This window comes from Melopsittacus undulatus, unplaced genomic scaffold (assembly GCF_012275295.1).
Source record: "Melopsittacus undulatus isolate bMelUnd1 unplaced genomic scaffold, bMelUnd1.mat.Z mat_scaffold_562_arrow_ctg1, whole genome shotgun sequence".
Lineage (NCBI taxonomy): Eukaryota > Metazoa > Chordata > Aves > Psittaciformes > Psittaculidae > Melopsittacus > Melopsittacus undulatus.
Genome location: NW_022994423.1, coordinates 18725 through 42842, shown reverse-complemented (window position 1 = coordinate 42842; position 24118 = coordinate 18725). Strand labels below are relative to the sequence as shown.

The 24118-nt window shown below is 34.7% G+C and overlaps 1 protein-coding gene across 1 annotated transcript in view; it reads left to right on the top strand.

The window, feature by feature from the left end:
- Positions 1-6750: 6750 nt before the first annotated feature.
- LOC117438699 (neuronal membrane glycoprotein M6-a-like) overlaps positions 6751-24118 on the top strand; it is a gene marked incomplete at its 5' end in the record, with an annotated part of 33560 nt that continues 16192 nt past the window's right edge. Inside the window, 2 exons of the mRNA XM_034074144.1 lie at positions 6751-6943; positions 19716-19872. Coding sequence (XP_033930035.1) covers positions 6751-6943; positions 19716-19872 — 350 coding nt within the window. The remainder of the gene's footprint in view (positions 6944-19715; positions 19873-24118) is intronic.

Sequence of the window (24118 nt, the reverse complement as noted above, 5' to 3'; positions counted from 1 at the left end):
CCTCCTCCATCCCCCCAGAGCTCCAGCCTTTCCGGGTCTCTCCCGGTTACATCCTGGGTATGATGTGCTATGGTGTGGAATACCTCTTTGGCTAGCCTGGGTCAGGTGTCCTGTCTCCCCTTCCTCCCAGCTTCCCCTCCTCCCTGGCAGAGCATGAGCTCAGAAAAGGCCTTGGACAAAACCAAACATTTGAGCAATAACTCAAAACATACTTGCTATCAGCAAACGTTCTCAGCCCGAAAGTCAAAACACAGCACTGCACCAGCTACCAAGAAGGAGAAAAAATGACTGCTACTGCTCAAACCAGGACAACCGTGCTGGATGTTATAGTAGAAATGTTTGTATACACACTTTTCTAGTATATTTCCAGTATAGATAAATATGTGTATTTATCTATATCCAGCTGTGTTTCAGTTACCCAGGAATAAAAGCAGTAGGTAGCCGTTTTTTTAATCCTCTAGATTTCAGTGCAGTTAAGAAGGATGGAACAAAACAGAAGCATGTTTGTTATCTATGGGATAAGTATATACTTGTGACTCTGAATCTAGGAGAAAAAGAGGACCTCCTCGCTTGCTGTGTAAGTTGCCATTCTGTGTCCTTTGATGAGAATTAAAACCATGTTTCTTTATTTTAGATGTATCTTTAAGCTTAGTTGAAAACTGAATTTATATTTTTAATTATAAATATTATAAAGTTTAATAACAATAAATATATAAATAAACAGTATTACAAAGTTTTAATATAATTTAGTTCAGATATAAACCACATCTTTAATTTAGCTTTGAAAAGTTATACTGGGTGATGATAACACAGAAATTGCATATATCTCTGTCAAGTGAATTTGCTAAATAGTTTTTTTAATAGCTGAGTGTTATTCTGTTGCAGATTTCTTGAAATCATATTTCTTCTCATTGACTGACTAACATATTTCATATTACTACCTCTGTGCACTAATTCTGTTAATTATTTGAAACATATTTAGGCATTTCATTTGAGATTTAATTGCCTTGAATATAACTGAACAATTCTATCCAGTGCATATGATGAAAATGTATATCTAAATTATATTTCTGATATAGAAAGTATCATGATGGATTATTAGTGAACCTGCTGAATTAAGTTTTATTTCTGTAAATGTAATTTTTTTAAACATTACAATCTGAACTGGAGTTTTGAGTGCTTAGTAAAAACCAGGGACAATTCTGGATGAAATTATACTTAATTTTAAGCAGTGTACAAAACCTAAAAATTCTGTTGCCCTTGTTCAGGTTTTAATGTTACTGTTATCCATTAATCAGTAGAGGAGAGTATCAAAATGAGAAAGAGGGAGGGATATTGTGTCATGTATTGTATTTAGATACGTGCCATATATTACAGTGCCATGTAATAGGTATACCTGTATTTTGAATGATAATTATCATGGAGAGAAAGAACTTGACAATTTATTTATGCACTAAGAATAAATAGGTATTTTTAAATTTATTTGGAAAGCAGGTCTTTAAGGGTCATAGTAGTTTTCCCATTCCAATTCACTGCATGATTTTCTATTTTAATGAGAATTAGTGTTCCAAGGAGGATTTACTGACGTAAAAAAAAAAAAAAAAAACACCTTGCATTACATGAGACACTTGAATTTGCATTTGACTACCCTAAGCCAAAACTTCACTTTCAAAGACTTATGTGGGCAAGAGATGTTGCTTCATTTTTTAAATGCATTGATGTGAAATGGATCCTCACCTAAAAAAATTCCACTGCACAGGCTGGAAGGGCTTACTCTTGCTTGTCTATATGGACAGGTGAGGGTCGATACGATAGGTGACAAGGTGCATGAGAAACTGCAGATCCAACCTTTCATGAGGGCGGACCAGCTCATAGGTAGCTCGAGATTACCCAGGAGATGACAGTCCTGGTCAGACACTTCCTGATTACCTAAGCACCCTTTTCCAACCAGATTTGTATATTCCACATGCCCTTGGTCATCTTGCTTGTAGTAAGTGTAGTTAAAGCCCTTCCCAAATCTTCGCTCATGAAGCCAAGACATCAATCAATCAATATGTCTTGATCTGCACTGAGGAGAAAGTGCTCACATAACTGTGGCGGTGCAATTTGTGTGCATATTTAGCATGTAAATCGTAGAATCATATAATAGTTAGGGTTGGAAAGGACCTTAAGATCATCTAGTTCCAACCCCCCTGCCATGGGCAGGGACACCTCACACTAAACCATATCACCCAAGGCTTCATTCAACCTGGTCTTGAACACTGCCAAGGTATGGAGCATTCACAACCTCCCTGAGCAACCCATTCTAGTGCCTCACCACCCTAACAGTAAAGAATTTCTTCCTTAGATCCAATCTAAACCTCTGATGTTTAAGTTTCAACCCATTACCCCTTGTCCTATCATTACAGTCCCTAATGAATAGTCCCTCACCAGCATCCCTGTAGGCTTCCTTCAGATACTGGAAGGCTGCTATGAGATCTCCACGCAGCCTTCTCTTCTCCAGGCTGAACAGCCCCAACTTTCTCAGCCTGTTTTCATACGGGATGTGCTCCAGTCCCAATCACAAAGACAATTTCTGCTTCTGCTCAAGGTATAAATCTTTTGACTTCTTGATGCAGAGGAGAAATCACATAAAAAGAAAAGGTCAAGTTATGTCTGGCTGGTGCACTTGGTTATATATTATCAATCTCTCACCCAAATAGCAGCATGAACTAGGAGAGGTGTGTGCAGATAGCCTGTACAAGGAATACTTCATATGCCTTTCAGGGCAGAAAGTTCTATATCAAGACTATTTCTGATAAAAACAGTAATAATTATACTAGAGGAGCAGATGTATTTCTATGTCTACAAGATCTTTGCTGACTGAAAGTGAGTATATGTAGTGCATTGTTCATGTGCACTATTTAAATAATTGAATATAGCCAGTATTTTTGAGTTATATTTTATCCTTGTAAAAGAACATTCCTTGTCATCTTCTATGTATTTTATTATTATGTTTTCTCCGTGAAATGATTTATGATAAAATAAAAAATTATAACATTCTTTATGTTGAAAGCTACAATAAAAGTATGATGGTTTGGATTATTTCCTATGGTTTATACAAAAATATGTCTTCCAGCAGATCTAGATTTTTATCTAAGGGAAAATATTGGTAAACTTAAGCAAAATAAGAACAATAAATGCTGAATTCTGTTGCATATTGTCATTATGCAGGCTTATTGTACAGAGTGAACTGTTTGAAAAGTAATGAAACCTGTATTTGCAGAAGAAAACAAGTATCAAAGGAGCATGCAATCTTTTTTATCTTTCCTAGTAATTATTTCTGTGGCTGTATATTTAACTGTCTTGTGAAGATGGTGTTCAGAGTTGTGAATGACTGCCTGTCTCTCACAGACATATATACAGATTGCACAGCTGAGTCAAATTCTGCACTGGTTGTTCAATACCATTGTGCAAGTTAAAATTGAATTTCTATTGTTCTGTTATTACACAGCTATTTTCACATTATGAACAGCTGAAAGAAAATAATCAGAGTAAATGTTACGTGCACTGCATTATCTTCTGTGGTGTATGAATGATGTGTGTTACCATTTTAAAATCTTAGCCCTGATTCACTGATCTCCTTTAGTTTTGAGTTGATTTGACAACCCTGATAACTCTAGAGTTACTCATGAAGTAAGTGGTGAGAAAGGCAGTAAGCTTATGGAAAAGCTGAATAAATGAGCAAAACCTCGCTCAAGAATACCTGATTATTTGAAAATTTTGTGTGGTTGGAGGAATTTTTTCAGTAATTTTTTGTACTAGTGAAAAAGTGTTCAACTGCTAAAATATACTACTATTGAAATCTTCCCTCAAAGTATTATAAGCATGAACATTTTTATCATGAGAGAGGAACAGAAGCACTTTTTCTTCACAAATTATAAATATGTTTCAGTTATTTTTCAAATTTGGAAATAACTGGGGGAAAAATGGATTTGTTCCTGATGAAATGTTTCATTGGTTGCACCTAATTTTATCTGTTATCACTTTATCGTACTGTTTTTACTGTTATGCTGTTCTACTGTATTACATTATTTCACTATAATAAAGTAATATTACCGATCCTGAATATTTATTTAGGTTGGTGATATCTGAGTGTGTGCTCATCTCTCATTGTAGAGGAGCTTCAGGAGGTAGTGCACAACCAGATGTTTCCAGATACCTATACTCAGTCTATTAAATACAGGAGTTGTATGTGAGTTTGACCTTAATGAAATTTATTCTCGTTCAGACTAGTAGCTATTTTTGTCCCTGTGTTATTTCTTTAACTATCTTCCACTTCACCTGTCTCAGAAAGTGAAAAAGATACCTTTAGAAAAGTCTCTCTTTCACCTCCCTGCCCCAAGCTATTGCAATATCAAGAAACACTCTCCCTACACTCCATGTGTCCCTGTAAATATTTGTCTACTTTCTTTTTTTATCTTTGACTTAACAGGCCCTCATACATCAGTCTGTTTATCACTCTACTGTCATCTCTTCCTCTCTTTTTACTTTTCATATAATGCTGACAGGTCAAGAGTGTTACTAGTTTCCTAAAGCTTTTTCTGCTGTTATGCTGTACTGAAAAATGGCAATGAGCATTTTGTGATAACTCTGATATCACACAACTATGTATTTCCCTGCAGTCCTTGTTCAATTTATTATTTTCAATACATATTTCTAGGTTTTATGCCCTTAGACAGTAGATTATCCAATGAAGGATAATTTTTCTAATATTTGTGTAGGCTTTTAAACACTGAAGAACAATAGTTATTGTTAACAGTAATCCTGGAAAACAGGGCTAAAGGAATCTTAGGCAATTTCCTGTATTTATGTGCATGAAGAATTAGTTACTCCAAAAGCTCTATTACAACTGTGCAGGTGATGGCTGCTGTCAGTGGGTGATTTGTACAACTGGTTCCTTAGTAAGACTTTAGAAGTAATTTAAATACCTGAATTAGTACATTTTGCATCTGGGTATTTTACAGCTGGCTGTGATAATAGTGATTTGTCCTCAAGCAGAAGCAGTCTCAAGATACATCTTTTTATTTTTATACAGCTAGCACACATAGTTGGGAATTACCCCGACTTTTGAAGTTTGTTTTCTTGTACATATTTAGTATACTCATTTCAATTTTTCTTACAGGAATTATCCAGCAATTTTAATAATGCCTTTTGTAGTACCTATATTTACAAAATACCAATAGAGGTTTCTATACTGCATGTATATTTGAAAATTGCTCTCTGCAGGGAATCTTGTGTATAAGTAGCTACTAAACATATACATATATATATATATATATATATATATATGAGATAGATTGTTATTTGTTCATTAAAAGTAGAAAATTAATGTTTGAATGAACAGAGGAAATTACTTCTTTGGTTATCCAAGATAGAGGAAATAAAAACTTATTAACTTAAAGGACAAAATACAAAATTACATGTAGAGGCTACATCTACTTTGAGAAATGTAGGTATAGTTTCTTTAAAGATACTGGCTTTTTTGTGTTTTGTTGTTGTTTTTTTCTTTTTTTATGTTGTTTTAGGGGGTTTATTTGGGGGGATTGTTTGGTTTTTTTTGTTTCTTCTTCTTTTAATATATCTCTGGTATGCTTGTGATTTAGCATAGTGTAAAGCTTTTGGGGCACATTGAAATATAGTGACTCACACCTGTTGAATGTTTTATAACTTTTAATTGGCTATTGTGTGTATAAGCATTTCAAGTTTATGGGCCTCACCTTGGTTTCTATCTGAAATCCTTTCTGGCATTAGCTGGTAACGTTTAGTCAAAAATAAAACTTCTGGCATGTGGATGTTCACCTTCTCTCAGTCAGTGATTCATGCCTTCCCTGTCCTTCCAGAAGGCAATAGGAAGGGCTCTACAGGACATTAAAGTCCATATGGGAATGACGAGATTTGGGAGAGTCAGAGATGTTGCATTCACAAGACTACTTGACAAACTAGGCAAGGTAGTTTTGGAAACTTGAGCACCCTTGCTGGGTAAAGGGTTTGCTGTACTGGGGTACTGGGCACTGCTTTAGACACTGATGGCTGGACAAAATGTTGCTTTGTACAACACAGGAGCAGTTGTCCTCACGTAACAAATATTACACAGAGTAAAATATATTGAGAGAAAATTCAAGTTCTATAATTGTTTCTAATTCTGTACTTTTCAGTGGATATCTTCATTTATACTTGTGAAGTATTTCAGTGACGCACAAAGAAATGATGCAGTAGGCAGGAGCAATTCTTTTGTCAGCACTGTATAGATGAGAAAAATGAATAAAGCTATAACGATGGAAGGAATTGAACTGGATATGCTCTTTCTGTGGTTTTCCTGTTTTTGAGGGTTCTCCTCAGTAATCCAGTATGTTAGCAACAGGAACTGTGAATGTAGGTATAACTTAGGATTGACATTGTAACCTGCTCTGAATAAAACCATGAAGCTGTACAAGGAATTAACTGTTTAATTTTCATGATAATCAGATGGCATGTCTATATTTAATAGGTCAAGCAGTAGCTGAGAAGACTCTGCAGCAGTACTGAGAAGACTGAAGTTGAATTAACCTGTGCTGTTTCACAGATTTTCTGACATTATGGGTTCTTATACTTGACCTCATCTCTCTTTGGCCTGAAGTCTTTAATTTTCAAAAGCATTTCTCTAGAGCAAAAATCTTCTTTCTGCTTTCTTCATATAATATAGTAACAGACAATTTCATTTTTTTGTAGGGTGCTTTGAGTGCTGCATCAAATGCCTGGGAGGTATTCCCTATGCATCTTTGATTGCCACTATCTTGCTGTATGCTGGAGTTGCACTATTCTGTGGTTGTGGACATGAAGCACTTTCAGGAACTGTCAACATTCTGCAAACCTACTTTGAGATGACAAGAGCTGCAGGAGATGTTATTGATGTCTTTACCATGTAAGCTACTAGTTTCTTTTAATTATTTCTTTTTAAAACTACTGAAGTTTTCCACAGGCAATACATATTTGACTCAAGAAAATTTATTGCAATGAAAATCATAGAAAGAGTGACTTGGATAAGCTCAGGTGATGGATTTTTGACAGAACTGATATTTTTACTACTTAAAAGAAATTTGCAACACTATTTAAGTTCCCATAGTTATAATTTAATTTATTACTAAACATTACTTCATGTAATACTGATGAATCTGTTCCATTCATGCTTGCTTTTATCCTTTTTATCCTGGATTATTCTTTGCTGTAAAGTGTAAAAAATTAAAACATCTGCATAGATAAAGCAGGAGTCTGTAACAAGTAACAGATTAGTTCCAGGAAAAAATGCAATAAATGAGTTCTATTGCCTCTGGTTTTCCTAGATTTCATCTGTTTTGAAGGTTTCATGTTTTGCTACTCCTGAAACCTATTTATTTTGTTGAGCACCTCCTTCCTTTTGGCAAATAAATTTAATTTAATAATTTACTGTAATCTGAAATTAAATTATGTATTTGCTAATCTCTTTAATATTGTTTCTTTAAAACATGATCTCAGATATTTGAAATCCAAATTCTTATTTGGCTGTTAATGTTTATAACTAACGCTCAATATTATCCCCAGTTTTTTAAACCTTTTCTTTTTTTAATAATTTTTTGAGAAGTGATTTGATCATCCATCAAAACAATTACGTGTTATGTTGTATAGTTCCATGATAATGGCAGCTCAGTGCTTAGCAGTGGTCAAAAAACAAACCATGTACCAGGAACTACTGGGAAAACCACAGAGAAGCAGATAACATACTTATGACATTGTATAAATCCATCTTTCATCCATATCATTAATACTGTGTGCAACATCAGTGCCCCAAATAAGCAAAAAAACCCAAAACAAACCAAACCAAAACAAAAACAAACAAACAAACAAAAAAAACCCCACCAAAACACTATGTGGCTAAAAATTGAATATAATAGGACTCCTTAATCTGGAAAGAGGATGATTAAGAGATGGTGGGCTAGAGGTCTGTAAATGCACAACATTATGAATAAGCTGTGCAAGGTTAGATAGTCTTTCTCTACCAGTACAAGAAATTTGAGGTTTTGGAGGAAACTAGTAGTCATGAAGTTCAGAAGGTACAAGTGACAGTTCTTCAACTGCTGTATAGCAGACCTGTGAAGCTAGCTGCACACTATAGATGCTAAAATCTTCTGGATAAACCCCCAGATAATCTTGGAAACCAGATGATGGTTTCCAATGATATAAGGATTCATCCAGCAGAGGAAGTTTCAAAGGCTACAATAGCATTGGGTGTTATTCTGTCACCTTGCCTGATTTTACTTTTTTATAATTCATTGTTTGTGATGGAAATGGACAAGATATGTATTTGATCTGACTTGGTATCACGTGTTCATGAAAGCTGAAGACTGAATCTTAAATCTCAGCTTGTGTAGAGCTATATTATCAACATGCTTCCCAAAGCTTCTTTTGTGGTTTAAGCCCAGCCAGTAACACAGAACCATGCAGCCACTTGCTCATTCTTCCTCCTTTTTAACTCCCTCCAGCTTCTGGTGGAATGAGGAGGAGAATTGGAGGAGTGTAACTCCAATGGGTTGAGATAAGAACAGTCCAGTAACTAAGGTATAATACAAAACTACTACTGCTATCACTAATAGTGATAATGATAAGGCAAATAACAAGGGGAGAGAATACAATCACTCACTACCTGCCAACAAATACCCAGCCCAGCCTGAGCAGCGATCTAGCCCTTCCAGGTAGCTGCCCCCAGTTTATACAGTGGGCATGACATGCTGTGGTATGGAATACATCTTTGGCTAGTTTGGGTCAGGTGTTATGCCTCTGCTTCCTTCTGGCTTCCCCTCCTCCCTGGCAGAACATGAGACTGAAAAGTAGTTGATCAGAGTAAACATTACTTAGCAACAACTGAAAACATTGATGTTATCAGCACTGTTGTCAAGCTAGAGTTGAAAACACAGCACTGTACCAGCTACTAAGAAGGAGAAAAAATTACTGCTACAGCTGAACCTAAGACAGCTCCTCTGTGATTATTTAGCTGTATTGTCTGATGAATTAGTAGAGGGGACAATGTACCAAATAAGGATGTCACTGTACCCAGTTTTCTTCTGTATCCAGATTTCATCTTAGGACTGAGAAATTTAGATGTACTTGTATAATAATATATGGGTCGATAGGAAGCACGTGACTTCTGCCTTGCCTTTTTGGCTTGGCATTTGGAATAATGGGTCTGACTTGACTTGGTGACTAAAGTTCATTGTTAACATGAGTAAAAGATCTGTCATTTTATTAGCTCTAACTTATTTTATTAGTCTCTGGGAAGCCATTAGTGCAGAACAGCCACAAATCAATGCTTTCTCTTCATAACAAGTTTTCCATCTTCTCTCTGTCAAATGCTTAAATGAAAATATCAATCTGGAGATATAGTTCAAATGCATATAAAACTGTGTGAAGCCAAATGCTTCCAATTCATGGGAAATAATTAAGGAACTGTAAAAAAAAAGGGTTTTTTTGGTCTGGGTTTTTTTTTTTGGCATTTAATTGTTAAGCTTAACTGGTAGCTTTTTGATGCATTTGGGTTTTTTGATTACTTAAAGTTATACTAAACCCAGTTCTTTACTTGGCAAACCTAACGGAATAAAAATTTTAGTTTATTCAGTTGTGAAATATGTCTCTAAAATTATGTCTTAAAGGAAAGAGGAGGAGGAAATATTTTGACTAAAAGGAGATGAGCCATTGCTTTTAACTGGGTAAACTGTGTAATTCTCAAGAAACTTGCACAGTCAATTTTCTACCTGTTTAAATATATATTACTCTGCTTTTAAAAATATTTTGTAGAAGAAATACTTCATATTTTGTCACAACTACTGATTAACAGTTAGTGGTACAAAAGCTTTGTGGTAATTATATTGCTTTGAAAGGTTAAAAAGCAGAAAGAAAAAATAAGTAAGTAGAAACAAACAGTGCAGTACCTACTTAAAACTATACATATTGAAAGGAAATTGCTGTCATAAGCTGCTGTTTGGGATGTGGATTACTTCAGTGTGTGTAGAGTGCTTAATTTAGTTCCTTGTTAAAGAGATCCTAAGAAAATAAATATGGTGGTTTAAATTATTCTAAAAACTGCCTTTATGATATTTTAAATGTAAGAGGTGAAAGGTTTATGTTGCCTGCTTTGTCCGTTTAACAGCTCTGTAGACCACTGAAACTGAGTAACCTGTTTAAGGAGGATGTGATATACAGTAATTTTTCTAATAACTTAATAAATTGTAGTATATATCTGCAAAGTGCTGGGTATAACTACATTCCCTTAATCACTGATTTTGGCAAGATTCTGAAGTCAACAGGAATAGATGTATGATTATCAAATGTGTGTTGTACTATCTGTATTTTTATATTTTTCTTCTGTTTTGAACAAATTCTAGAAGATATCTTGTAAGAAATCAGCAGCACAAGGTATGTTTGGTGTTATTTCCCAACAGCATCTTTTCACAGTTCTTTCTCTTTAGTATGCAAGGCCAGCTAGTGCCGTCTGTCACATGTTTATGATATATAGGCCACGAAACAAGGGAATCACACTCTTAGAGTGCAAAATAAAGAAATCTTCCTGATAGAAACATTAACGTTTTCCTACTACAGTCAGAGATAATTCAGGTTGTTGTAGATTCGCTTCCTTTTAAATGTGTGAAACCAAACAGTAAACTAAATGAAGTCACAGTCTATAAATCTGTTGTTCCTATCTTCTCTACTGGAAGTGCCACAGACACTAATGTAGGCACGCTCTTACAGCCGAAAGTTTCCTTTCAAGATATGAAAGCCTCTGTTTCAGGTGCTGTTGTGTCCATGTTTGATGCTTGCTGGTAAGCTTTCTGTCAGTGGACAGTCGTTGTTTCTGAAAAGGATATTATTTGGCAATATACATATGTACGTGAAACTGTTTTTATTTGAATGAAAAACAAAAGAGCATACATAGAAGTTTTTATATCCTCCCTCTTAGTGTTTGAAAACAGTGTTTTGAGAGGTAGATAGATAGATAGATGGATGATATCCTGATCTTCTGCTGGTTCTTTCATTCAGTTGGCTTTGCAATCATCACAAGTTAAATATTGGTACCACTGAAAATACTGTTGTTATCAATATTTTTATACTAATATGAATGGAATACTGTGAAAAATATTACAATGAGACCTGTAATAAGGGCTAGCTGGTATGAAGTCTGATATTTACAATACTTTTGCATTAGACCACGTGGTCTAACCCTCTTTTGATGACTATACAGAATCTGCCTTTTTGATATTTTGGGGATGTAATCTCCAAAGATGCGGTCCAGAGTTAAGTGGAGAAGTCATATGGCTACATGCATATTAGAAAGCAGTGTTAACACAATAGAAACTATTGGTAGACCTAAATACTTGGTTCTAATAACTTGCTGTTCATACAGTAAGTATTTCAGGGGCTTATTCTGGGCTCAGTCTTGCCTGGTAAAATAGCCTGAATACTCATGAGTGGCCTGAGAGCAGTAGGAGCACTCCTGAAGCATACTTAACATTTAGCTTTACATGGAAAGGAATTCACGTTGTGCCCTCTGAAAAACACGATGCAAACCATATTTCAATAAGCAGGGACAGCTGCAAGACTTGCTTAACCCCCTCCTCCATAGTATATTCTTGACCCAAAATGCTAATGGTGATGCACCCATAATCTCTACTACCCTAAAGCTTAATGATAAAAAGACTTGTAACTCGACTAAGGAGAGTTCCCACTAGTAGCACTCTGAGTTCTTGTACCTGGATTCTGGTTATGTGTAGAAGAATTAAGTTATCTCTTCAAGGAAGGCCCATACGTCTTGTTCATGTACAATAATTTGACAGGAACAACCAGAGAGAGTACAATGTCATCAAAGGATGCATTTTTTATATATATAAAAAAATGCATTTTACTTAAGGAGAACAGTTTCTAGTTCATGGGAATGGTTCAGTCACACACAAAAAGTATCAATGGACAAATACAGCATATTAAAGATTAGATGCAGAACATGGCATTTTAGATCTGGTATCAATTGTTAGATGCATTAACTCTAAAAAAATGTGCCAGGACCTGAAAATATGACCTTTTCAAGATGATACAATGCTGAAATGTCACATTTACTACCTACTCAGCTGTAGTGTGTAGCCTGGTGTTCTGTATTCTGTTAAAAGTAAAACCAGCAAGAAACTATGTAAGTAAAATTTAGGATGTGGGAGGTACCTGCAAAAGTGTGATCCTAATTTTATGAAATGATCGAAGAAGAAAATTCATAGGAGAGCATTTCAATAACAGCAGAATAATATTACATAAATAAGTATTTGGCCTTCTTCCCTTTGTCTGTGAAAATACAATCCACTACTTTTAGCCAAACAGCTGTATAATTTAATACTGTCTTAAGCAGCTCTCTTTCTTGGTTGGCTGGAGTTTTAGATTGGCTATAACCACTGTGTGCCTGTGACTCAAAGCATTTGCAATAGACCTTTCTCAGCAGGTGGCTCATCTTCATAGAAAATATCTTCTTTGTTTTTAGATGCCTTCATTTCCTTTTAATCTTAGTTTACTTTATAAACATGCAAAATGGAAAGTATAAATTCTTATGTAATATACATTTTGGTAAGTCTTGCTTCATGAGACATGCAAAACTAGGATAACTGGCCTTTCCACAGGAGATCTGAGAATGGTAAAATTAAGTATTACCTTCACAATCTGGAGTTTTAGTATAAAGTTGTTAACCTGAAACTATCAGTATGTACTGAGTATGACTCCAAATTTACATTAGTAATAAGAAAATACTCAGAAAACTTGTGATATGCCTTTGCCACATCTTTTTACACTACTGCTACAGAATTGAGTACCTATAGTGTACAACATCATGTAATTCTGCAATAAGTCTGTGTATTACTGTGCACTAATTTAAATCTTTTTTGTCCTTCTTCAGGCAAAGAGGGCTCCAGATTTCTTCTGTAATTAGCATCTTTAAAAATATTTCTAAGAAAGTAGTTTTGCTAGAGGTGAGCAGATAGAACAAACCTGGGTTTTCAGAAATAACTTTGAGAAGAGCCTCATCCATATGTCATAGTCAGAATCTTGTGGTTTGGACTAAAATTTTTCATGATTATTTAAATTCTTAAACTGGATGCTTTCCTCTTCCAAGAAAGTAACAAGATACACAGGGCAAAAAACAGCTTTACACTGGTATTGCTCCTTTTCCTTTAGCTTGTTAATTCTTTACTGTTTTTAGAGCTGCTCCACGACATCTTGGCTCAACTGTCCCATTCTTCTGAAGGAAGCAACCATCAAACTTTTACAGAATGATGATTTACGGTTGTATTCTGCTTACCTGTAGAAAGTTGTACACTACAAACCAATGTTAAAATCAACGATATCATATTCTGTTTAGAATAGAATAATTAAATCTGGCCCTTGCAGAATGTATTTTCCATATTATAGTATGATAATCTTTTATTTATATAATCCTAATCTGGCTTTAGTTTTGAACAAATTATTCATACCATTACATACAAAATTTCTTTCAGAAATACAGAATCAGAAGTTTCTGTTTTCTTTTTATAATGTTTTATTTCTACTTTTATGTCTTTGTTGCTCTTATGCTCTGTCTGCTGTTAATTCTTTCTCCTGTTAGCATTTCCTGACAAACTTTAATTGAGCATTCTGTACTCCAGTTTTGTTTTTCTCTCCACCTGATATTCACAAATTTAGACTCTGTATTAACTTAAATCTCAGAAAAATCCCTCATGGACAGAATGCTTGCATTTTGTTATTGGTTTCATTTCCCCTTTCTCCATAGTGAGGATATTTCTATTTCTTTTACCTCCTTTATGTTGCTACCTAGAGTTTTTTTGGACTTACTTTGCAGGTAGCAGGCAATTATTAATAAATCCTTCTTTCTCCTTGCTGTGTGCTTGCCTTCTAGGGTTTGTCTTTGCCTGTCTCTTCCTTTTGCTAACAATTCCTCTATGCTTCATGGTACCAACTACCATCTTTGCTCAAGCTGTTTAAGTGGATGTGTTATGAACTTACACCAAGAAATTGTTCCCAGGAGACCCTAAACACTGTTTTTAAATACTTCCACGGGAAATGGGTTCTGCATATCCTAGACAAACCTTCTTATTTGCAAACTTCCCCTTATATTGTCTCTTTAAAAAACATATTTGCAAAACTGCTTCTACGAGGTTGAGATAGCTTGAGGGATCAGGCTGCTATCTCAGCCTCTTAGCAGCCTCTCAGGATCAGTGTTTCAGGGGGCAAGAGGATCAGGATGAAGGCCAGCATTGCTGTTTTACAGAGTAAGGGAGATAATTGTGCACTCTAGATGTGATCATCAACTATTTAAAGAAATAAAAAAGAACAAAAACAAACCCCCCAAACTGGAAAAACTGATCTATCCCAATGGTAGTAATTATGTGCATTTGTCATGTTCCTAAATTGTCTATGCCAGCTATAAAAAAAAGGCAATTCTTAATTAGGAATTTACTATTATAACAAACTTTTCTTAGCACTTTGATAGCTTAAATATCCTTATTTTATGTGTGATTTTTTTTTGTCTGGGTTTTGTGGTTTTTTTTTTTTTTTTTGTTTTGCTTGAAAATATGTATAATTGCCTTAATCTACTTGCATTCAGAAAGTGTAGGTACACTTACTGGCAATTGTCTGCTATGCAGCACCTGTAGTTATCGAAAGTCCATATCTACATTGGAGAAGTTATAAATTCAGGAAAATAAATGTGAGGCAGAATTATAAATGCTGGAAAACTAGTTTCACAGTAATATCTATTACTCTGGCTAGGCCAAACAAAATCTCTGTAATATTAGGATTATATTACTTGTTCAGGCTGAAGCCTGCACATACTCTAATTGTATAAAAAGGTTTTCTGGACAGCATGAGAATCACCTGTTACAGGGCAAACTGATGTGGTGGGTTTTGCTGCTGTTAACTGACAAAAAAGGTCTGCAATGCGTTCTTATGTTAACCAAATTAAAAATGTCCCTAGCCAGCATGTAGATTGCTCCAGAGAAATATCAAGTATTTTTGATAAAAAAATATGTCAGCGTATATCAGTTGAATACCAACCTTCAAACTTGAGGGTAGAAAGTATACCATGATTAGACTGAGTAGTGTAATGCTTCAAGGTTTTTACAGTTTGCATTTCCTTCAATGACACAGTAGAATATAACAGGCCAGTGTTAACAGTTCTTCTTGTCTTCTGTGTTGGGGTAGTAAATCCATTTATTATGCTGGAACAGTAAAGATTTATTCCAGTGAAGTTACTTGTTCCACAAGACTAAAACATTATTACTGCTAGATGTGGTTAACAGGAACTAATTATGAATATTGAAATAGTTTCAAAACAGGCTGTAATAATTATGATCTTAGATGATTGAAGGAGTCTCAATAACAGCAAAATAACTTAATTTGTTATAACACATTTTTGACAAAAGCCTGCTACATATAGACCTGGTCATTCTGCAATTAGTCTTATTGCTCGCTGATTTATTTTACTTTTTAATCCTTGCATTTGCCAAAGCACTGTGAAAATCATAGAATCATAGAATAGCTAGGGTTGGAAAGGACCTTAAGATCATCTAGTTTCAACCCTCCTGCCATGGGCAGGGATACCTCCCACTAAACCATGTCACCCAATAAAATACACGATAGGAAGTCTGCAATATTGACCTGACTCACTGAGAATGTTTTTACCTCTTAACTTGTTTCTGCTGGAATAGTCTACTCACTGCTCAAGTACAACCTGTTCACAGAGATGCTAGCATTGACAGCTTCCATCAGTAACTTCTGCCAGTAGAAGAAAGTGTTTTCTTTATGGCTATTTTAATATTCATCTTGTTGAATAGAATCCAGATTCTGATGAATGAATTTGGAAGTCTGCTTCATATGGAATAATTAATGATGCAGCAGCAGAAAAAGACTAAAAATTGAAAGATCAGTTTGATTTAAGTCACAAATTGAAAACAATGATGTTTATTTTCCTAACATTTCTGAACACAGTGTGGGGAGGAAAAGTAAATCTGGAACCCGGGGAGCATCTACAAGATTAAGACAGTATGGACATTATGTCTGAGATTATTCCATTAAAAAAAAAAAGTGTTTTACTAATTTCAAGATGTGATTTTCGCAATTAAATTGGGAATTAAATAATCATTCAGCTTATGTTACCCAGCAACTTAGGTTATGTGAAAATTGCATGATCAGCGCAAATTTGTTGAGATCTGCACAATCTTTATTGACTGCCCTTTAATAGAAATGTTCCACGGCTTTAATTATGTTGTTATATGTATCATATAATATTAATAGGAGTACTACATTTACTGAATAAGCATTCAAGATTTCTTTTTGTTCTTCTCATTTAGTGTAACTTTAATCTTCATCTACTAGATCTCTTTCCAATCCTGTCAACAGTAAAAAATTTATGTTTATAATTTTGTCTCTTTTTCCTTTGCTTCCTGCCCACCCTTTTCCTTCCATTCCAGCCAACACATGTGTAAGCCTTGCTTGTCCTTTTTTTTGTCCTTACCCATCTCATCCATTGGCTCATGTTCATCATCCCTTCTGTCTTTCTCTTCAATCTCATGCTTTCATACACTGTCTGCAACATTTGAGAATTTGCTGAAACACAGATGGCAATTAATTGCCCTGGGTTCATCCAGGAAAAATCAAACTTTATTTTGAAGAAAGGCAATTTCCAATTTACAAGACCTATATTTTATTATCATTTTATTGGAAAATCAAAGTTTATGTGAAATTTATTAGGTGCTGCAGAATAATTTAATACCACCACTATCATCAAAACTATATATATAAAAATATTACTTTTGTAGTATGTTCTCTTTAGCACACACTAAAAGTTGTTATATTTCAATAAAATTCTGACTTGTAAAGAGGCAGTTGAATGATTGTTTCACAATTTTTATTTTTACTCTTTGCATTATGCAATATCATTTCTCCTTGGAGTAATTCTGGCTATTTCATCTCATGTAGTCTGATCAGCAGAGATTTTACCACTTTCCTCTGTAGAGTGTGTATGAGGAAGAAAATTATTTCTATATTTGACGAGTGTGTAGCTATATATATTTTTCCTTTTGAAAGGAAAGTTTAAGGAAAAGGTATGCCTTTGGTTACACATAAGGCGGAAGAAAAAGCAGAGATCTTTCAGTACATTTTTTGATACAAGCAGCTCAGTGGGAGGCTCCAGACAGATGCTTTAAAGGGCTGTTGCAAGAGCTGAAATAGTTTCTGGATTTTCCCAAAGTCTTAATCTCTTAGGCAATTATAGTTTGTAATTTCTACAGCACTGAGCACACAGAGATCTGTGAGGAGCTGCTGCTGGCAAAAGTCCCACCCTTCAGCAGCTGGTGGAGGTCACAATTTTATAACATAGATAATGCAGGAATTGGAAGAGATCTTATGGAATAGTCACAAAGTTGCTGTATGCTTATTGTAAATTTATTTTCTTCAGTATCTATAAGACAGTCTCAAACCACCATTTTCCTACTAAAACAGTGTTACACTGTCTGAAGTACTATAAAATTAGAGAAGTAGGATTTTTACAATGTAATCAGCAGTCTTATGCATTAAAATAGATTTAATCTTTGCATCATCTAGTACTGCTACAGTGTTAAATTTGCTTCATCATTTTGAATATTCACGCATCTATTCTACACAGATACCAACTTACTCTCATTTTCACTTGAATATGAAATAAAAAGTGATGTAGGGAAAAACTGAGAGGACTTTGTCAGTGGAATGTTGGGAAAAAATCATATCCTATCTCATTCCCAGAACCCTTCAGTTACACCCTTATGAAAAAAATGCTACAATAGGTGCCCAAAGCATTACTTTATAATAATTGTTCCACTCCCAATCAGGTCATAAGTTTAACCGTGTTTTTAAGAGACTAATGAAAACTAATGATACATTCAGTTAAGCTGTAGACACAGTTACACATCTGAAATATCAGCTGTAAACTCTAATCTGAAATGCTTGAAAACCGTCCAAACTCAAAGATATTTAATGGGGTTTTGAGCTTTGTTATTGGATTGTGTATGTAAAACATATTGAGAGTTTCCTTTTGGATGGTGATGAAAAAAATAATCCTAAATGAATATTACCATTAAATATTTCTTTCATAACAATAATTTTTCTTTTTTCTTGAGTAATATGCAGCTTGGGTAGCTGTTTGGTGCATGTCAAAATTCTTTTTGTAGATACTAATGGGTCTCTGGTTTATGTTTTTGTCCTACTTTATTAGGAGCTGTTGCTATATTGACCTGAACAATGTGACTAGAACTAACTAACATCTTAAACCTAGTCATTTTCTAAGGTGTGGCACGACTTCTGCAGTGTCATATTGATAAACTCAAAGTTTACTGTGGCTAGTTTTTTAGGGAAATCCAAGAAAAAAATATTGAATGATGTACCTAGGTTTTTTTCAGTGATATCCAGTGATAGGATAAGGGGCAATGGGTTTAACCTGAGCATAGGAGGTTCCATGTGAACAACAGGAAGAACTTCTTTACTGTGAGAGTGACAGAGCACTGGAAGAGGTTGCCCAAGGGGGTTGTGGAGTCTCCTACATTGGAGATATTCAAGGCCTGCCTGGACAAGTTCCTGTGTGATGTAGTCTAGGTTACTCTGCTTTGCAGGGGCTTGGACTAGACGATCTTTCAAGGTCCCTTCCAACCCTTGGGATTCTGTGATTCTGTGATTGAAACTTGCTGACCCCAGGCAATGTTCACTAGGAAAGTTTCTATGTTTAGACAAAACACTTAGAGCAGAGAGGTTCTTCCAAACATCTTTCCATAAACCCTGGTTGTGAGATACATCTGAGAGGCAAACACTCCTTAAGCCACTGTTGGGCTTCTAGACAGTGGACATAGCCCACATAGCCACACAGGACAGCCACATATCCCAGTTAATCTTCTATGTAATTAGTTGAGCCTTGTAGGGCTCTGCATGTTACACATAAGTCGTTCTTCTGTTTCTTGAATTTTGGGTCTGTGAAATGATGCTTTTGAAGCTCGATTATAAAATAATGCTACATGATCTGACCTTATGATTTTCATAATAACATATTTCTGGTTTAAAGTTAGGGGTATCTCTTGATGACTATTATTCTGCATCAGACACTTTTTTCATTGGGATATAAGTGGAAAAATAATGAGGAGAAGATTGGCATTACAGCTTGACAATTACTTGTGTATGTAGAAAGGTTTATTGAAGTTTGTGACAAAATATCTTTTCTATAACAGGAAACGATGTTCTGGATGCAGTGCTGACTACAATGTGTTACTCAGGAGATGTATCAGATGCTTGTTTCCCCTTTTTTTTCTTTGTAACTTTAGAGAGCAAATAAAACAAAAATTAACTGAATTTTAAATTTTTCTGACAAATTATTCTGTCTTTCCTACACAGATCTATTTTTACATATTATTAAATTAAATGGCCCATTGTTTCCTGTATCAATGCTATTTTATTCCAAAATTTACTCTTGTCCTCAGCTTCAGCTATCATTATAGCACATCAGCACTTCAGATGTCTCCAGCATAGAAACTTTGAGATTTAGTTGGTCCTATTGTCTCACCCTGAAATTTCAGTCATCTTTAAATATTTATGCAGTTAAATAATTTTTTGCTGTTTCTATACAGGATTGACATCTTCAAGTACGTGATATATGGTGTAGCAGCTGCATTCTTTGTATATGGCATTTTGCTGATGGTGGAGGGATTCTTTACAACTGGTGCCATCAAGGATCTCTATGGGGATTTCAAAATCACCACTTGCGGCAGATGTGTTAGTGCGTGGGTAAGTGGTTATGAAACCTTTTGTACTTATGATAATTTCAACATATTTTGTATGCCTTGCGATGTATATTTTTTGGTTGTTTATTTTTTTGATTCTTTAATCTTTTCTTGTTTAGGAAAAAAATCAGCAAAGGGGAATAGAGTGTTAGAAATGTTCTCTATATTGGTTAGTCACTAAGTAACTTGCTACTTAGGAACAATTAATTTCACTAGTCGAATGGGAAACCTTGTTGTCTTGGCAACATCAACTGTTTGGGACAGGACTAAAAGCATGCTATACCTTCAGGTCTACTAGGCAAGAAATATTTCTCTTACTAATATTTTCACTGTTTTTTAAGAAATCTTGCCTGTTCTGATTTGGGACAAGTTGAGACCTATCATCAGGTTTGTTTTGATTTTAAATGACAAACAGGCCATTATTTGCTCTTATTTTATCACCATTCACTTATGACCCTGGAAAACCTAGATTCAAAAAATTCTGGTTTGTATTGGGACTTTAATGGAGATTTGTCATACTGAAATTGCTGTTTGAACTAGGATTATTTTAAGATCTCTGTTCAACATCAGGTAACCAACCAACATTGCTGGTATTTGACTCTTCTGCATCCAAGGTAAGAGGCCTGGACACTTGGTAACTGTTGGAGTTGGATAACTCTACAGACACCATCAGTGTGAATAAATCATATTTAAATCATATTTAAATCATATTTTCTGATGAAAAATAAATTATTAAATATTGAAAAGTATATCTGGGTGTTAAGGTACACTTAATGTTGTACTATATTTACGAAAGCTGATATATAACTTAATAGCCAGAGGAGGGTTAGGGTTCAAATCTCAAAACTCATTAAATTGGAATACACACTAAGATCTAATATAAGCAATAGAGAATATCTTCCAGCCACATTAAAGACTATCAAAATTATTATTTTGGATATCCTGACATTTTAAATTAAGCTGAACACAGATAATCTAGACATTGGAAATTGGAGAATAGGGTGTGTATGCCATCCCTACATAGATGTAACATGTTCCACAGTAAAGCTGCTATTTCATTTTTTTTTTTTTAATTTTTCACCTGCCCAATGTCATGGTATGATTTTAACACTGAATAAGTATTGTTGTAAAACCTTTAAATAAATATACAAAGACTGGGACCATTTTAAATAAAGAGCAATCATTGCTTATACCAACACTGCTTTTATCTCCTGGAAAGAAGTCTCTAATTTATATTCAGTGAGAACCTACTAAGCTAGTTCAAATTCTGTGCAGAGTAGCAAATTTTTCAGTGCATTGTGTTTTCTTCACGGTTCCCAAAATGCCTATGCTCAGTATTGCAGCAGAGCAATGGTGCTCTTGCAGGTTTCTTTTCCCTCACAGTATAAGCTGTAATTCTGTAGCGCATGTGTAGAAGAAATTAACAGTTAAACATCTATCCTATATTTAATATCACTGTTATTGTTAATGATTCATTAAATTGGTTCCTTCAGCATTTTACTTGCCTCATCAGTAATTTGTAATGTTTTTGTTTTACTTTCAGAAACCTTGGGTTGATATATGTTATGTAGCTAAGGCTAAAGTTGTATACTATTTATGACTGCAATTAAAATAAGACATCAATTATTTTGAGTTAAATACATTGTTGTTATTATTCTTGCACTGGTTGGAAGTTCTTTATTTTACCTGCAGTTTGATTGCTTGTTTTATTCTGATGATGCTATCAGTAAGATTGCTATGCAAATGCCTGGAGCTATTTTAGGTTATTATTCTGGCTTTTGCTTCTGTGCTCTAGAGGTTAGGGAGTAAAATAGCATGTACAGCAATTTTGTCAATTAAAACTTGATACTGTTTTTTACTAGGTTTATTTTGATTAACTCATATTCAAAATTCTAAAGGGGCAAATAACAGATTACATTTTAAAAAACATTTGGAATTAGAAAATATTTCAGTCTGGAAGTGACATGCTTGTAATTTATTCAGTTCCTTAAATCATGCAATGCTATGAAGAAATAAGTTCTAAAAACAATCAAAAGATGACTGGAGATGTAAATTGAACCTGATTAGTACTCTTGTGTGTCAAGCCCGGACTAGTGTATTGCTATGCAAATTTGCTGTAATAAATTTTGTTATGTACAGTTGCCAAAATGTGTTAATGTTATTGAAGAGGATTGGCAGATACTGTATGTTGCAAGAAAACTTCCTTGTATAAAATATTGAGATAATACTTTTATAAATATAAAAATATAAACTGCCAAAGACTAAACAGTTTGTCAATATCCTAATGCTAACGGGAATGTGCACACAGAATACTCGTTGTTTTGAAGAATTAAAATGATAAAATGGCTCCACATCAAAACCACCTTTTAAAAATCCAGTTGTGACTGATTCTATGATTTCCCTTCAAATTTGTTGATGTATTTCTAAATAACAAGTTAGCATTTTAAAGTTTGAAAATTATGTCCTTCTTTACCATTGTCACCAATCACTTCTCATTAATATTTTGCAATCTATTATGCAAAATATTAATGAGCATGTTTCTTATGCCTGTGACCAAATCTACTAGGAAAATGGAGGACAAAAATAAATGAATTCCAAGGAGGTAAAGCTTGTTTTAACTTTGTACCGAAAAGCTATATTTCTCACAGGAAATCTGAAGAGTAACATCTTTTTTCATCTTTACCAAAATAGTTTTTGAAAAGCAGGCTTTTAAGAAAACTGAAAGCCAACATCTACAAAACTTTTCATGTGCCCTTTCTGACTCTCCTTCACTATGAATAGCTCACTTTCAAGTTCTGCATAGCAAAAGGATTTTTTTTTGCCTGAAGTAATGGGAAAGGAAATAGCTCAACCTAACATTTCCAGGGATTATATAGTTGATTAATAAGAGTATTCAGAGTGTTAGCATCCAAGTCATGCCAGTGCTTCTGTGTAGTGTATCATCTCAGATCTGAGAGAGGGCCTGTGACTGTGACAGTGAAGAGCCTCATTGGCAACGTTTTCAGAATTCATTTGCTATGACAAGTAAAACAAAAGTAGTGTAACAATGCCAGTCACATTTGATAAGGGAAGGCTGTGGTTTAGTCTTCTTTTTCTATGTCTGAGCATGCTTTTAGAGAATTAAATAAACAGCTATATATAATTGTGCTGCAACATGGTTAGTGAAGAATGGGAGACGGGCCTGAAGCCAACTGTGTCACTGTATATTTGTGATTTGATACCCTTCCTATTTATTTTAAGCTAGCCTGATCATGGAAAGTTTCATTTACACCTTATTTTAGAATGCCTGCTTACAGAGTAAATTAAAAAAAATGAAGAAAGCAACAAAGATTAGGCTTTTTTCTTCATTCTATGCTAGGAAATGAGGAAGCAGATCTTTTTATTTGTCAGAAAACAGTGGATAAAGATTTCATCCTGTCAGTTGTATTTCTATTTCTTTGTATCTCACCTTTTAGTAGAAACATGTTAAGGCTCTAGAGAAGGCTATTTTATATTTGAAGTTGCACTGACTGATATATCTTTATTGTCTTTAGTATTTAGGAACATTTTATTTTAATAAGTGAAAGGAATTTTTCTGCCTTTTAAAATTATTTTGGCTACCTCAATACTATATACTATTTGACCCATGTTGCTTGAGTGCTTAAAATAAAACTTGAACTTTCAAAAATATTAAAAAAAAACAAAACGTGTAAGTGATGTGAAATTGTCACTTCATCTTTCCCTTACCAGACCAGTTATTCTAGAGGCAGTGAAACTGCATCATGTTAACATTTCATTCTCTGAGTAACAGAAGGAGCAGAATTCAGTGCAGGCTCAGCTGTCTTTCCCACCCAGAACAGATGCATCAGTTCTGAATGCTAGAAATGAAGCTCTCATTTCTGAAAATCAGATACTGTGTCTGCATATCCTGGTGGCAAAATGCTGAGCTGACAGACAGAGAGGCCTTCCTGATTGAATACTGCTTTATCTGAAGAACGCAAAATGCTTCATACCACTGCTTCTTCATTTATGAGAAGTGCCTTCTCTCTGAGACATCAGATGTACTTATCAGTCTAGAATCCTTTAATGCAATCTGAAATATGGAAAGTCTAACAGAACTCTTGTCCCCGTACATGGTAAGCAACAAATGCCATAAGTAGTTTCAGGCACTGACATAGGAAATGGGGAAGTTGAGATTCGTATGGTGGTCTGACCTTTCACACTACATAGTTAAAAAACAGAATCTTGAATTATTGCCATAATAACCCAGA